The sequence below is a fragment of the Eubalaena glacialis genome, chromosome 6, assembly GCF_028564815.1.
Source record: "Eubalaena glacialis isolate mEubGla1 chromosome 6, mEubGla1.1.hap2.+ XY, whole genome shotgun sequence".
NCBI classification, from domain to species: Eukaryota; Metazoa; Chordata; class Mammalia; order Artiodactyla; family Balaenidae; genus Eubalaena; species Eubalaena glacialis.
In genome coordinates, this window is record NC_083721.1 from 70,348,264 (window position 1) to 70,364,679 (window position 16,416).

A 16,416-nucleotide genomic window follows, 5' to 3' on the forward strand; every position below is an offset into this window, starting at 1 on the left:
CAACACAGCTCCAGCCTCCCCTTGGTTCTCTCCCCTCTCAGTCCTTTCTCCTGGTCGTGCAGGCTCTTTCATTTCTGTATCAGTGTAGACTTTCTTTACCCCCCTCTCCGTGCCCATGGCTTCAATTACCAATTAAATAGTGAAGACCCCCCCCCCCAAACCTGTAGCTCGAGCTTAAACCTTTCTCCTGAGCTCTGGATTCAACCATCCAACAGTCTGAAGACCCCTCCCCATGGATATCCCTCAGACACCTCAACTCAACAGGACTGAAACCAGAACTTCCACCTTCTCTGGGACTCCCTGCTATCTAACCTCCAAGTCACTGGGAGGCAGCCTGGCCTCCTCCATTAGTTTAACCAACGGAGCTCAGGCTCAGGGTCAGACAGCTCTGAGTTCAAGCTTCAACACACCATTTCCAAGCTCTGTGACCTTGGGCAACTAGCTTCACCCCTCTAAACCTCAGTTCCCCTATCTGTAAAGTGGGGGTAATAACAGTATCTACTTCGTTGAGTTAGATGCGTGACATAATGCACGTAAAGTGCTTAATGTATGGTTAGCATACAGCAAGTGTTTAATATATGTTAGCCACCATGAATCATAATAATCAACCTCTAAATGGCTCTTGAACTTGTCTTTAGTTGCCCAAGCTGGGACCTGGGAGTAATCTTAGACTCTTCTAACTTTTCCCTTGAATTCTCTGCCCCAGAAGTCATCAGGAATGGTCAATTCCACCTCCTAAGGAGCCCTTACTATACCTCTCCCGGACTACACCACAGAAGCTCAACCGGTATTTCACTGACTCCAATCTCACCCCCCTAGTCCACTCCAGTGCTTCTCGAACTTTCAAGTGTATATGAATCCATGGCGGGGTGAGGGTGGATAATGTTAAAATGAAGGTTCAGAAGGGACTAGGGAAGTGGGGTGCAGAGAGTCTGCATTTCTAACAAGCTCCCAGGATCCCAAGACTAGTGGTCCAGACCACCCCTTGAGTTGCAAAGGTCTATTCTTCCTCTAACTCTCTTTCTAAAAAAACAGATCTAATTGCATCAAGCCCCTGCCTGAAAACCTTTGATGAACTCACAATTTTAGCCACACTGTCCTTTTTGTGTTGCTTCCTCCCGTTCTATCTCACACAGCATATGCCCTGGCCACACACAAGAGTCTCAAAACGCCATGCATTTCTACCACTTTGTACCTTTGCTCACGCTGTTTCCTCTGCGAGGAATGCCTCTCCCAATCTGCCCTACCTCTTGGAATCCTATTCCTTTTTCCAAGACTCAGCATAAGTATTACGTCTAGGAAGTCTTTCCCAACCTTCATGGCAAAAGTATTCATGCTTTCTGCTGTGTCTCCGCAATTTGTTTATACTGGTCTAATAGGATGCAGCCCATCTCATTATAGTTAGCTGTCCTCCTTGTTAGATTTTATGCTCCCAATCTTATCGGTCTTCCCTGACACTGAGTTCACCCTCAAGTATGAGTGCAAGAGAGGAGGGAGCTGGGTGAGTGGGTAGGGCAAGACGTTGAAACTGTAGGTCTACCTGAGCTCCCGCTTTCCAGGACTGTGCTCCTGATTAACACACCATCGCCCCTGGTGGGAGTGTACCAAAACTGGTGGTTCAATATTTTTTGAAGGATCAGAGGTACCTCTTTTAGAGTATGGATCAGCATCACAACATTGGAAATCAAGATCCCAAAAGACTCTGCCAGTCATCAGTGATGTCTTGTCAGTTCCCTCGTACCCTTCTCAGTTCAGGCTTCTACACACACAAGGTAAGTCATGCACATTTATCTCAAGCCAGTGATGAAAGGAAGGCAGCCTACCTTCAGGTTTCTCTCCCACCACTGTGAGCTCAGACTCCTGGCTCGGCTCACTGGTTCCATAGACGTTGATCGCGCGCACACGGAATTTATACTCTCGGTCAGGCAGCAGGTCCTGGATGTTAAAAGAGGTGCTGCGGCACGTGGCTAGTTCCTTCCACTTCTTGTCTGCCGAGTCCCAGATCTCGACGCTGTAGGACTGTACAGCGCTGCCCCCATCGTACGAGGAGCCGTACCAGGACAGGGTCAGCGAGGAGCTCCGAATGTCAGAGGCACAAGGCGTGCCGGCCGGGGGGTCCGGCTTGTCTGCGGAGACAGAAACACAACATCACCCAACTCTGCAGGACTGCAGGGACAGAAGTTCTTTAATTTGCTCTGTCATGAGGGAGAAGCCTGGAGAACAGGAGCTGCGATCCCTGGTCCTGGCTCTCCTTCCCTCATCCACACGGTCACACCTATGTACACACCTGCCTATATGGAAAGCCCCGCAAATACCGGTTTGCTCAGAAAAAAACCTCTTTTTTGGCTAGTTTCCAGTCTACACGTCATGGTTTCCTGTGCTTTGCCCAAGTCATAAACATATTTCTCAGTGTAAACAGACCTAGGAAGCTGCCCAGGAGGCGTGGACTACTTCCCATCAAAAATATGCTTTGAGAGAGAGTTCAATGTGTGTGTGTGTGTGTGTGTGTGTGTGTGTGTGTGTGTGTGTGTCTCCTTCAGGCCTGAGGTCAGTGACCTGTGACATAACCAGGGGTCAGTCTCCACTTTCTCTGGGACCTGGGAAATACCTGCCCCGCTGAGAGTCAGTACAGCACACTGAGCTCTGAAGTCACACACTGGGTTTGAATACGGCTCTGTCTTCATTCATTACTTGTTAACCTCTCTGTGCCACAGTTTCCTCGTCTGTAAAATGTGCATGATAATAGCACTGGATCACAAGGTTGTTGTGAGATGTTCTTAGAAAAGCGTCTTGTTTGAGTAGCCTTTACTGTCATCATTATTGCAGAAGTTTATTTCTAACTTTATAATATGTAAAAAATTACTCCTACCCTCTCTCTGTCATCCTCCTAGGACTGCTATAAAATGAGGTAGAGAATTTCAAAGCGAACCACAGTAGCAAATCACAATCATCCCTGACTGAGGGCCAGAAAATGAGCTGAGGACACAAACTAGGAGCGGCCCCTTTGGCTGGCCGCCTTCCCATTCAGACCAGTAATGCTAAGAACCAGTAACACTGCCAACTTCAAGGCAAATCACAGTCGTCAGTGTGTTCATTAATGAGGTTCTTTAGTTTTGCTGATTTTTGGCAGGTGCTCATCTGCACAGAATTCTATTTTTCAGATTTAGCCTCTGTAGGTGGTTGGTTTAGTTACAGATACCAGTGTTCACTAAGCCTTCATCTCCTCCAAGACAATCTGAGTCCTAGAGCTCCCCAAACTAGCAATTAAAAGCCATGTTTTATGCTCTGTGAATTTATAAGCTATGTGAATTCCAGCTAATTCCTTAACTTCCAGGACAAGTTTGTCTTTTTCATTTGGAAAATGGGGTTAATATATATCTACCTCTTAGGGGTTTTGCAAGCATCAAATAAGCAAACCCAGGTAAAGTACTTGATTCCTACTCTCCTACCCCTCAGCAAGGTAGGAAGGCCAAAGAAAATCCCTGTAAATGACTTAAGCATATTGAGAAGAAAAAGAACATTCTGCCTGTGTGTGTGTGTCCATGTATACATATACAAACACATCCACATACATATGCATACACATACACCTATACATACATACATACACATACACACACAAACACATACATATATACCTATACACACATCCACATCCACATATACATATACACATACATATTCATTTTCCCCCCTCCCCCAAGCCCTGCTGCTTCTACATCCAGCCAAGAACGCACTGCCCGGAAGCCATCCATACCCAGCCACCCCAGCCTGGGTTGACTCGCCCTGGAATGACTCTGGGACTGTGACAGCCACTCCCCACCGGTGGCAGTCACTCTGGAGGCCTCCTGTGATGGAACCACATTCACTGGTTGTTCAATGTGTTCTCTTAGAAAAACTGTTTGTTCTGAAAGATATATTGGTCTTTTTAGAAATATCTCTGGTGTTGGCTAAGATGTTTATTACTCTAGACTCTCTTACAGGCAAGTGGTTCAAGTCCTCTCAAGACCCAGCTAAGGAAGTAAAAAGGCCTAAAGAAAGATGAAAGACAGACCCCCTGCCTCCCTCCCTCAAAGGAAATGCCTGGAAAACTTCTGACTGGACACGTTTAATGTCCTGTAGTTTGAGATGACGCTACAGATACACTCTACTGACTGATATTCTCCCCTCCTGCTTTGGTCAAGAAAAGAAAACTTTGAGAAATGGGTATTTTGGAAAAGGTACTATTAATCCCCTACCCTGTTCCAAGTTTAGTCTCTTGGCTAAAAGAAAGAGAACTGACACAGGACATATGTCACTGCCTGCAGCATGAGAGAAGATGCAAAGTTTGGGGAGGGTGGCTTTAATTCAAAGTGAAACCTCAATGCTTTCAAGGAATTTGATGCCATGTTAAGGAGTTCAGAACAGACGCAAGTCTGAAGTCATAGGAGATTAGGAGTCCCCACCCTCGTGCCTGCCCTTGGAGCCAGGGGCTGAGCCTGATGCTTTCTGTTCTTTCCAACCTACGGAGCTCCACATGGAGGCTGGATGAGCTGGGGACGAAAACCCTCAGGACAGAATAGACGTCCTCAGAACAGCCTGTTCTCCAGGCCAAAGAAACAGACGCACTCAGTCTGGGAGGGAGGCCTGGGCATGGCCTGGCAAAGGCCAGGCGGGCTCAGTGTCTGGGGCCCCGAGCTCCATGCTTCCTTGGAATTCTTTCATGGCTCCCTGGAGACTTGACTAGCAGAATGGGAAATGCTGAGTCTAAAGGAAGGGGCTCCGATGGCACCAGTTCCAGGATTTTCTCTTCAGCAAATGTTCTCACTCCTGGGAAAACGGAGGATCTCATCTCTACTGCTTCTCTGGAGTAACTGCGTTGGCAGTCTCTGCATGCCTGTGTGTTTGAAGATGGTCTGTGACTGGGCCTAACCCTACCTGGGCCTCCCTTCACTGGCACCTCAGCAGCCGCCCGCAGCTTTTAGAGAATGGCAGGGCTGCAAGGGCCCCCAGGTTATCTACCTGGGTAATCCCGGCCCTTCGGGATTAGGCAAGGCATTTGCTTACCAAGAATACCCAGCTGGCCAGTGACAGAGCCAAAAGGAGATTCTAAAAGGTCTCTGAACCCTCACTCCAGGGGCCTGTTATTTTCCCAGCTATCAGGCTGAATAAGATCAAGAATGCATCTTGCTTAAGCCCAAGCCAAGCATTACGATGAGAAATCTCCTGCCCTTAAAAATCATGCAAGTTCCAAGCTCAGATAGTATTGGGGGATTACTGGGTATCTGGGATTCTCTCTGCTTTGTTTTTCTCCTTTAAAGATATGCAGAGTGGCCTGTTTTTCTTGTGTTGGACAAGTCGCATGAAGGACTTCATCTGGGACCAGCTGCTCTCTCCAGCCCGAGAGGCCCCTCCCTCACCCTTCCGAGGCTGAGGCTGGAGGCCCACTCGTGGCCAGAGGCCCTCTGCGCATCACAAATTCTGCACTGCCTTTTAACATATAATAATAATAATAAGCCTTCAAAATAGCTAAACATCACTCATTTAAAGTAACTGAAGGAAAGGCTAATTTTTTTTAATGAATTTATGTATTTATGTTTTTATTTTTGGCTGTGTTGGGTTTTCGTTGCTGTGCGTGGGCTTTTCTCTAGTTGTGGCGAGCGGGGGCTACTCTTCCTTGCGGTGCGCGGACTTCCCATTGCGGTAGCTTCTCTTGTTGCGGAGCATGGGCTCTAGGCACGTGGGCTTCAGTAGTTGTGGCGTGTGGGCTCAGTAGTTGTGGCTCGCGGGCTTAGTTGCTCCGCGGCATGTGGGATCTTCCCGGACCAGGGCTCGAACCTGTGTTCCCTGCGTTGGCAGGTGGGTTCTTAACCACTGTACCACCAGGGAAGCCCAGGGAAAGGCTAATTTTTATCATCATTTAAAAAAATAGGAGTCAGACTATCTGAAAAGAAAGGGGTACTTTAAAAAACATACAAGAAGAGAAGTTTACCGCTAATTAGTAGAAGTTGTGCTAAACTGGCCTTATTTAGCTGGCTTACAAATGGGTGCTTCCAAAGTGCTTGAAACTGTCTGGAGTAGGCCAAACAATTCCTGTTTCATCTCATTTACATTTTACATCTACTTAATCAACCCTGATCAGATAATACACAGATGTCCCTAGAGACATGCAGGTAAACCTGGGCTTAATCCAGATTTACTTTGGACTGATTCTAAATCCACAGGCTCTGAATGAATGTGGATTTGCTGTATCCATCAACGTGAGTCCTCATTTTATTGAGCAATTCTATTCTTAGCTCTCCAAGGGGGAAGCAGACAGAAAGCCCTTCCCCTCCATTCCATTCCCCTCCCAGGACGGCATTTAACATGCTGCTCCTGCCAGCTGGCGGACAGCCACGCCAATGGCCCTGTCAGCACTGGCCGAGGAGAATGAGAAACTCAACCATAAAAGGCCACAACTGCAGCCCGTGTGGTGGTGATGGGGGAGGGGAGCGGGTGGCACCGTGGGGAGCATGGGGGCAGGGGGCACTGGTCGCAGAAAAGCAGTTCCATGGACTTGACCCTAAAGTTCCCCCAGCAGGAGCAGATGAGAGAGAACACCAAGGAAAACTGGAAACCGCTGCCAGCTGACGGGTGGGGCGTGGCACCAAATCAATACTTCAGGTTCCGGAAAGGCGAACTGGATCACTAGCACCAATCCCCCGCCCTGTGTTCCTGACTCCAGGAGGAGACAATTAAAATAAGCATCCGGAGTCACCACAGAGAGAGCCAGGGGGTCAAGGGTCTCTCCTGTCTTTTATAGACGAGAAACCTATTCCCTGAGCCTCTGGTCCACTGGCCTTCCCAGAGATAAAACTCCTGACCTAAGGAAACTAAAGAAAGGGGATCAGATCAAAGAACACCAGGTGAAATCCAAAAATGGGCAGAAGACCTAAATAGACATTTCTCCAAAGAAGATATACAGATTGCCAACAAACACATGAAAGGATGCTCAACATCACTAATCATCAGAGAAATGCAAATCAAAACTACAATGAGATATCATCTCACACCAGTCAGAATGGCCATCATCAAAAAATCTACAAATAATAAATGCTGGAAAGGGTGTGGAGAAAAGGGAACCCTCTTGCACTGTTGGTGGGAATGTAAATTGATACAGCCACTATGGAGAACAGTATGGAGGTTCCTTAAAAAACTAAAAATAGAACCACCATATGACCCAGCAATCCCACTACTGGGCATATACCCTGAGAAAACCATTATTCAAAAAGAGTCATGTACCACAATGTTCACTGCAGCACTATTTACAATAGCCAGGACATGGAAGCAACCTAAGTGTCCACTGACAGATGAATGGATAAAGAAGATGTGGCACATACATACAATGGAATATTACTCAGCCATAAAAAGAAACAAAACTGAGTTATTTGTAGTGAGGTGGATGGACCTAGAGTCTGTCACACAGAGTGAAGTAAGTCAGAAAGAGAAAAACAAATACCGTATGCTAACACATAGATATGGAATCTAAAAAAAAAAAAAAAAGGTCATGAAGAACCTAGGGGCAGGACGGGAATAAAGACACAGACCTACTAGAGTATGGACTTGAGGACACGGGGAGGGAGAAGGGTAAGCTGGGACGAAGTGAGAGAGTGGCATGGACATATATACACTACCAAATGTAAAAACGATAGCTAGTGAGAAGCAGCCGCGTAGCACAGGGAGATCAGCTCGGTACTTTGTGACCACCTAGTGGGGTGGGATAGGGAGGGAGGGAGGGAGACGAAAGAGGGAAGAGATATGGGGACATATGTATACGTATAGCTGATTCACTTTGTTATACAGCAGAAACTAACACACCATTGTAAAGCAGTTATACTCCAATAAAGATGTTAAAAAAAAAAAAAAAAAAGAACACCAGGTGAAAGGCTTTCATGTGCACCACGTACGAAGGCCCACAAGTGCTCTAGGCCCAGCCTGCTATCCATCCGCTGCTCCTTCGCTGTCCCGAACGCCTGCCACGTGGGGGGGGGCAGTGGGCTGAGCATGATGGACAGTGGGAGGCCAGTTAGGAAGCTAGTTTGATATTTCAGGAGAGAGTTGACCAGGGCATGAAAAACACAATGATTGAGATGGAGAGGAAAAAGTGACCTTGACAATCAGTCTGGAGACAGACTCTGAACTCAATCCTGGGATGTAGGAGATAAGAAAAAGGGAGTGGATTGGGGATTAGGAGGGCAAGGTGACCTCAGAAGGGTAGTCCCAGAAGACTAATGGGGCCTGGGGGTGAGGCTATAGGGAGTTGAAGATTGTTGCCAGGGAGGTGAAGAAGGAGACTCAGAGGAGAGACTGGCTCTTTCAGAGGGTTTGGCCGTGAAGAGAGAGCAGGAGAAAGATGCTAGGGTGGCCAGAGTGAGACGAGATACTGCAGGAGTTATGCGTGCCTGTGTGCATGGCGAAGATGGGAGAGTCCTGGCAACATTTATGGGAGAAATTGGGGAGAAGTTGAAGAGAATGGGGGTAGGGGGTGTTGGAGCCCTCAAGAGCCTGAGGTCCGGAGCACAGGAGAAATGTGGGAAACACCCAGAGCCTGGAGGGTGGAGTCAGCACGGGGACAGATAGAGAGACACCTGCAGGTGTGGGACCACCAAGCTAAGCAAGTTCATGCCTGATGCCTCCTATTTCTCAGAGAGGCCAGTGGCCAAGGCCTGCAGGGTAGGGGGGGGTCTTGAGGAATGGCTATCTCAGGGTGTGGGAGAGGGCACTGACCAGCACTGATGCCTTGGCTGAGCCTGGACATTGACAGAGCCCAGCACTGAGTCTGCAGATTGATGTGGTCTCTCTGCCGTGCCCCAAACTCAGGCAGAGCGGCAGTGAAGTTGAAAGGCAGCACTGATTCAAGGTGAGGGTTTGCAAGGGGACTGGGGTTGGGGGCAGGCAGTGGACCAGGGGGAGAAGGGGTCACAGGGGCTAGCTGGAGAGAGCTGGAGTGGTAGAGCTCAGAGTCTGGATAGAAAGGGAAACCGGGAGGGGATTCATAGGAAGAGGAAAACGCTGTGTGTGCAAGGTCTGGGATTCTCAACAAGCATGAAGGGCAGCAACAGCGTGAGAGCAGGGAGTGGGAGAGCATGGAGAAACAGAGCCTGTGGGCAGAGGGAACGCGTGCTGAAGGAGTGGCCTTGGGAGATGAGGCCTGGAAATCCATCATCCCGCCTTCCCTACGCCCCGTCCCCAGACTCACCCACAACGGTGAGGTTGACCTGGGCCTGCCTGCTGCCCAGCCTGTTCTCCACCAGCAGAGTGTAGCAGCCACAGTGCTCCTGGCGTGCAGCCCGGATGGTGAGCTTGCTGCCATTCTCACTGTTCTCCACCTTGATGTGCTCACTCTCCTGGATCTGGGACAGAGAGTGGGGCAGGCACTGGAGACTTGAGCCAGAAAGGAAGGGGGCTCCGACCCACACTCCTCGCCCCTGGGGATGTGGATACAGCTGCCCGAGCTGCGTGGGGCTGGTCTTGTCTGGACTCTGAGCTTCCCCCTCTCCTGCATCCAAGCTGCCCTGACAGGGTCCAGATCTGGGACAAGCAGGGAGGGTGCTGAGCAGGGTCTGGTGGTCGGGAGTGAGCTGTCACTCTCTGCTCCAGACGGGAAACGGGGTTCATTCCAGCCCCCTCCACTGCTCTGGGATGGGATGGTGGGAGAACACATTTGATCAAAGTCACTTACAAAGCCCACCCAGTGGGTTCTGACCTCTTCTGTGCTGTCAAATAACATAGTCACCAGCCAGATGTGGCTATTCAAATTTTAGTTGAGTGGCAAATAATCCAAATGTCCATCGACGGATGAACAGATAAACAAAATGTGGTACATCCAGAAAATGGAATATTATTTGGCCATAAAAAAGGAATAAAATATTGGTTCATGTTACATCATGGATGTGCCCTGAAAACATAACGCTAAGTGAAAAAACCCAGACACAAAAGAACACATATTGTATGATTCCATTTATATGAAATGCCCAGAATAGGCAAATCCAAAGAGATAGAAAGCAGGTTAGAGATTGCCAGGGTCTGGGGGAAGGGGAGAAATGACTACTAATGGGTCTGGGGTTTCTTTTCGAGGTGATAAAAATGTTCTGGTTGCCCAACCTTGTGAATATATGTACACTTTAAAAGGATGAATTTTATGGTGTGTGAATTATATCTCAACAAAGCTGTTATAACAATTTTTAGTTAATTGAAGTGTAAAATTCAGTTTCTCAGTTGCACTAGTCACACTTCATGTGTTCAATAGCCACATATGGTTAGTGGCTACTCTACTGGATAACAGACATAGTACAATTACATCACTACAGAAAGTTCTGTTGGATGGAGCTGGGACTTGGCTAAATGTCTCTGAAGAGGGTTGAGATTCCATCTTACTTCAGACACCACTAGCCCAGACAAAACCCAAGCAAACATGCTTTGGGATAAGGCCAGCTTCTCTTCATCTTTTGAGTCCAACCCTTCCTTCTTCCCCAGTACTAGCCTCCCACCTCTGGGCCTTAGGACAATTTGAATGGGTTGGAAATAGAGCAACAGAGGGCTCAGAAGAAGTCATCACACCTTCTGTAGAGCTCCTGATCCAGGGCCAGCCTGAGATCTGGGGCCCCTGCTGATCAGGCACATGGGCACACACTACCAACGTGCGATCAGAAAAATGGCCAGGCTCCCCAAGTTTCTCTAAAAGGAACTGGTTGTTTGGAAATTCAAACATTTTCCCGTAGGACTGTTGTTATAAATGGAAGTTAGATTTCTGGGTCAGTAAGCCAAAATTCTGTTTAAAGTACAATTCATCTACTCAAATACTCAGGTGCACTTTTATCTCTCCAGCACGTGGTAAGTTTAAGTGGTTGCCACAGATAGGGTTCAGTGAGCTGGCACAGAATCACAGAAAGCTCAAGAGTCTGAGAGGTCATTTAGGTCCCTGGTTCGATTTTCCTGACTCCGAGTAGAATTCTAGACAGAGATACCAAAATCAGGTGGGGGCCATCGGTGGTTTCTGTTTTTTCCTTCATACTCTCCTCTATCACACAAATTGTCTATAAAACAGGCATTCTTGCTAGATGTAGAAGAAAAGGTTATTAAGAGCTCAGATTTGGTGGGTGGGTGACAGGGGTGTGAGGGGCTCTCCCATTTCTCAGGCCCCTGTGATGAAGAGTGATGCTGCCCTTCATCACAGCATTTCTCATCCCTCTCGGCCCAGAACTGCTCTGGAACTTGTGCGGGTTGTTCTCGGGCCACTGCCCTCTGTTACTGACCTGCTTTCGGAACTTCATCCAGGTGCAGGTGATGGGCTGGGTGCCGGTCACTTTACCAAACAGCTCCACAGGCTCTCCTGCACGCACCTTTTGGTCCTCAGGAAACTGGATGATCTGAGGGGGCACGGCTGCGGGAGGACAAGGGAGAGAGTGAGCTCCGAGGAGGAGGGAGCCTCAGACATTCTAATCTCATTCGATGCTGCCAGCCACATTGGTCTGTTGCTCCTCTCTCACCTTCCGGAACCTTCAGGGTAAGACTGAGCAATGGCCACTGCTTCAGACACCTGGGCTGACGGACCTGCTAGGTTTGTTGGTCTCTTGACCCTGATTTCCTCAGAAGTGACCCACACAATTTACAAGGCATGATTCTCCGTTTGTTGGTTGTTCTGGAATTTGTGCCTTACCCTAATTTTTTGAATCTGTGACCTTACTCCTTTATTAATTACAGAGCATCTTGCCTTCTAACCTCCAGGTCACCCTGGCTGACAGGCTCAATATGGTTGAAATCCTCAAATGTCTTTCCATGGAAAACAGACAGGGCTTCCTATAACAGGGACCTACAGAGCAGAGCATGAAAACAGCACAAAGTGGATTATCTCCGTAAGGGGCAGACTGGAGGACACAGAGGTGAGCAGGATTTCACAGAAGGGATGGGAAAGTCACCAGTGTCGTGTGATGCTGTCCATACCAGGGAAGCAGGAGAAAAGGCAAGTAGTGGAAGAGGGTGGGGGACCAAGGTGTACAGAGACTCTTGGGGAAAATTCAGCCTGAATAATGGCAGAGTTTGAATCGGGGAGCGGGGTGGGACCATATCCCCAGTGGTCAGTCTAGCAGAGCAAAGGGTAAACCCCTCATGGCAGATGACTCCCTCGCCCGCAAATGTTGCTGTGACCAATTACCTGCCTTCGGAGGTGTCTTGGGGGCAGGTTTCTTTTTCACAGTTGCATCACCTGAAACAAAGAAGTTCACAGGTTATTTCCTGTTATTTTTTTTTACAAGGCTCCTGAATCCTAGGAGGGCATAGTCTTATCCACTGGCCCCTCATCCAGATAGAGCCTTCCCTTGAATATGTCTTTCTGGAGACCTTGCAGTCTCACATGGACAACCTCATGAGCGAATGAGTATCACTTCTCAACAGGGCCTCTGGAGGGGTCCCTGGAGCCTCCAGGGAGATAAAAACTCTGAAAAATGCTTAAGCTTCCATTGTCCATTTCAATGACGATAACCCCAAACTCACTAACTCTTCTCTTACCCTAACTTTCAGGAAACTCAAAAGGGAAATTATGTCAGATAAACTGACTAAATTTAGTCCTTGGTGTGGATCCAAGGGTCTCAGGCTTCCTTTGGGTCACAGACTGTGGACTGTGGCTTTTATTTTTTTTAATGTTTGTTGAATGGATCAATGAATGAACAAACAAATGAATGAACCAACCAATGGTTTCCTTCATTCTTACCCCCCCATTCTCCAAATAACTCACATAAGAAAAATGACCCAAACAGACCAGTTTTGCCACACAAACCTACTCATTTGTCTGAATAGCAATATGGTGAATATGTAAAAATATCCTCCGCTATCTTCATAGCTTATTTTCATATTTCTTTCAGGTCTTTGTTCAAAAGTCATCTAACATACTTATCCAAGTGAAATGAAAACCTACATGCACACAACCTGTATATGAATGTTTGTAGTGGGTTTATTTGTGATTGCCAAAAACTAGAAGTTATCCAAATGTCCTTCATCTGGAGAATGAATGAACTGTGGTACATTCATACAAGGAAATACCACTCATCAATAAAAAGGAACAAACTGCTGATATACACAACATGAATGAATCTCAATGATTCATCTTTCTCTTCTGCTAAAAGAAGCCAGACTCAAAGGCTGTGTACTGTATAATTCTATTTGTAGGACATTTTAGAAAAGGCAAAACTGTAGGGACAGAGAAAAGGTGGGTGGGGAGGGGTTGACTACTAAGGGGCATAGGACATATTTTAAGGTGTAGAAACCATATCTTAGTCGTGGTGGTAGTTACAGGACTATACGCATTTGTCAAGAACTGTGCAATAGAATGGGTGAATTTTACTGTATGTAAATTATAATATGAAAAATGGGAAAGAGTTGCTTAACCAATGAGATCCTCCCTAACCACACTATATCAAATAGCTGTGGTTTTATAATAGATTGTCCTTGTTTTTAGGAAATATATACTCAAGTATTGAGGATAGAGGATACCACATGTGCAACTTACTTTCAAACTGTTCATAAAAAATAATGTGTACGTATGTATGTATGTATACGTGTATATGTGCTTGTGAAGAGGTAGAAGGAAAGAGAGGTTGACAAAAAGAGGAAGAGAAGGAGAGAGAACATATGATAAAGCAAAAATGATAAAACATTAATATTTGAAGAATGTGAATGAAGGGTATACAAGAAATATTTGTACTATTTTTGCAACTTTTCCATAGTTCTGAAATTACTTCAAAATAAAAGTTAAACAGAAAGTTAAACAATGTTTTATCCAGCCAACATGATGTAGTTGTTCAAATGAGGGAGAAAGAGAAAGCAGTGTCTGTTGAGGAGATGGCTGGGAGGTGGGACACAGGGTGGACCTGAGGACTCGAGATGATCTGACCTGGAGAGAAGAGCCCCATTGATCAGGAACAGAGTGACTCAGAGTAGAGAGTCAGGGTGATGTTTGGTGGAGGGTGGCTGGAGCACAGGGCTGGTTTCAGAGAGCAGTGGCATGAAGATGGCGTGACAATTTAAAGAAAATAAAAAATTCAGTTCCTCGGTCACACTAGTCACATTTCAAGTGCTCATAGCCATGCATGTTTAGTGGCTTCCATATTGTGCAGAGAGCACTGCTATCATCACAGAAAGTTCTATTGGACAGTGCTGGTCTAGAATGTCAAGTTTGAGAGTTAGGTCTCTGTCCTGAGTAACAGGAAGTCCTGACACAAACAGCAGTCCAACTGGGCTAGAGGACCCCTGGAGGTCTTTCCAGTTCCAGGGCACAAGAATATCCAATTAGGAGGCTATTGCCATACTCTTAGGAGAAACACATCAAGGTCCAGCCTTGGCAAAGGCAGCAGAAAATACAAATAAGAGATGGAAGAAAAGTTAAAAGAATTTAGGGGCTAAACAAGAGGGAAGAACAAAGATTTCTCAGGGACTTCTTGCTTAAATGGGAAAAATTTTATCGATGGAACGTGGAATCTAGGAGTGAAAGACGAGGAGTTTGGCTTGGCTCAAGAGAATGTGGTCGATGAAAGAGTTTAATCTGTGTATTGGCTAGAAGCCCAGGATCAGAATTCTAGAGATAGTTGGTGGAAGCTGAACGAGAAAGATTTCAGGATCCAACATGCAATCATTAATGGAAACTGTGAGGATGGGTCAGTTCTTTGGGGAAAAGAGTACAGTGAAAGATGAGAAGGGGCCAGGGTCTGATCTGAGGTGATGCTCACAGGGAGGAGCTGGGATGAAGGAGAGAGGCTGTGGAAGGACTGTCCCTGAAACCCAGGGTGGAGGAGGATGGGCACTGGGAAGATACGACCAGCATTCAGGTGATGGGTGGTATTTGAGAGGGCAGGTTCTGTGGGATGGTGGGGTCAGAAGTTGCTCTAGAGTAGATTCTCAAGGAAACAGCTAGGGAGTCAACTAATCCATCAAGAATTCCAGAGGTGAAAGGGATAAAGAGAAGCAGGGTGAAGAAGAGGAAATGTCAAGCTAACGTTTCTTCCAAGGTGAGAGAGAAGAGAACAGGTGTGAAAGCAGAAGGCTAGGACTAGGTGGAGAGGGAGAGCCCAGAGATGCTAGCAGGGAAGAGCCTGGGAAAGCCAGATCCCTCGGGAGTGGGTACTGGATGGGATACGGAACCCTCAGAATTAGCTGAGCCACAAAGCCCCCTGCTCCTCTGCACCCAGGGCAGCTGGAAGGGAGACGACACAACTGGAAGAGAGCAGCCCTCAAGGGAAGGAAAGAGGGGCTCCTACCAGAGCCGGGATCCGACCTCCTGGGAGAGGGAAAGCCATCTCTTCAGAGGAACTGTGTGGAGGGCTGTTTTTATGGGCTGAGTGGTGTCCCCCGCAGTTCATACGTTGAAGCCCTAGCCCCCAATACCTCAGAATATGACTATATTTGGAGACAGGAACTTTAAAGAGGTGATTAAATTAAAAGGAGGCTGTTAGGGTGGGCCCTAATCCAAACCGACTGGTGTCCTTATAAGAACAGGAAATTTGGGCACACAGAGAGACACCAGGGATGCACACGCAGAAAAAGGGCCATGTGAGGCAAGAAGCCCACCACCTGCAGGCCAAGGAGAGAGGCCTCAGGAGAAACCAAACCTGCCGACACCTGATCTCGGACTTCCAGCCTCCAGAACCGTGAGACAATACATGTCTGATGTTTAGGTCACCCAGTCTGCGGTACTTTGTTATGACAGCCCTAGCACACTGCAGCTGTGGATGAGCTCTCGGGGCAGGGAAGGAGGGTGTCAGCCCCTGGAGTGGTGGGCTAGGAGTTAATCAGGAGGCAAGCAAGGGCACAAAGTGGAAGCCGATGACTCCAAAGTGCCCCCCTATACTATTCTTGGGGGCTCTGGGTAAACCTACCTGGCCAGAAGTAGAGCCTGAACTAATAGCAATATTTCTATGTTACAGTTAAATAAGATTGAAGGCCAAAGTTTTATGGTAGTTCTACAAATTTTGAGCACCTCCTGTTTGAATCGGTTAGCATTTGAAACTGGTTTGGTTCCTATCAGTAACAACTACTTGAAACATTAACAATGTTCTGTATCCTATTCTATACATATTTTATAGGACCATCTGCGGAAATCCATTAATTGCGTTCTGGGCTTAGGAGAACATATTTAATGGATTAGAAAGCAGAGTCACTGGATTCTAAACCTGGTTTCTCGTAGAGAGCTAGACTCGGCAAGTTGAGTTTCTAACCCATGATGTCATCATCCTTTTTCTCATTGGGTTCTTACCCCAACCAAACACAAGCAGGGCACTTCACGTTGTTTCCATTTCATGAAAAAGGAGATGGATTTGAATACAAGTCAGATGACTTGCTGGGTTTATAAAATGACATGTGGCCAAGTTAGAAACAGGACTTAACCCTCTTGCTGCCCAGCATATGGCT

General features: G+C 47.1%; 1 protein-coding gene across 7 annotated transcripts in view; it reads right to left on the reverse strand.

The window, feature by feature from the left end:
• Positions 1-16,416, reverse strand: part of MYLK (myosin light chain kinase) — a 269,948-nt gene that overhangs the window by 37,892 nt on the left and 215,640 nt on the right. For all 7 annotated transcript variants that reach the window (XM_061194266.1, XM_061194267.1, XM_061194261.1 and 4 more), the window contains 4 exons: positions 12,173-12,223; positions 11,274-11,401; positions 9,218-9,371; positions 1,824-2,126 (listed from right to left, as the gene is read on the reverse strand). In XM_061194266.1, coding sequence (XP_061050249.1) covers positions 1,824-2,126; positions 9,218-9,371; positions 11,274-11,401; positions 12,173-12,223 — 636 coding nt within the window. The remainder of the gene's footprint in view (positions 1-1,823; positions 2,127-9,217; positions 9,372-11,273; positions 11,402-12,172; positions 12,224-16,416) is intronic.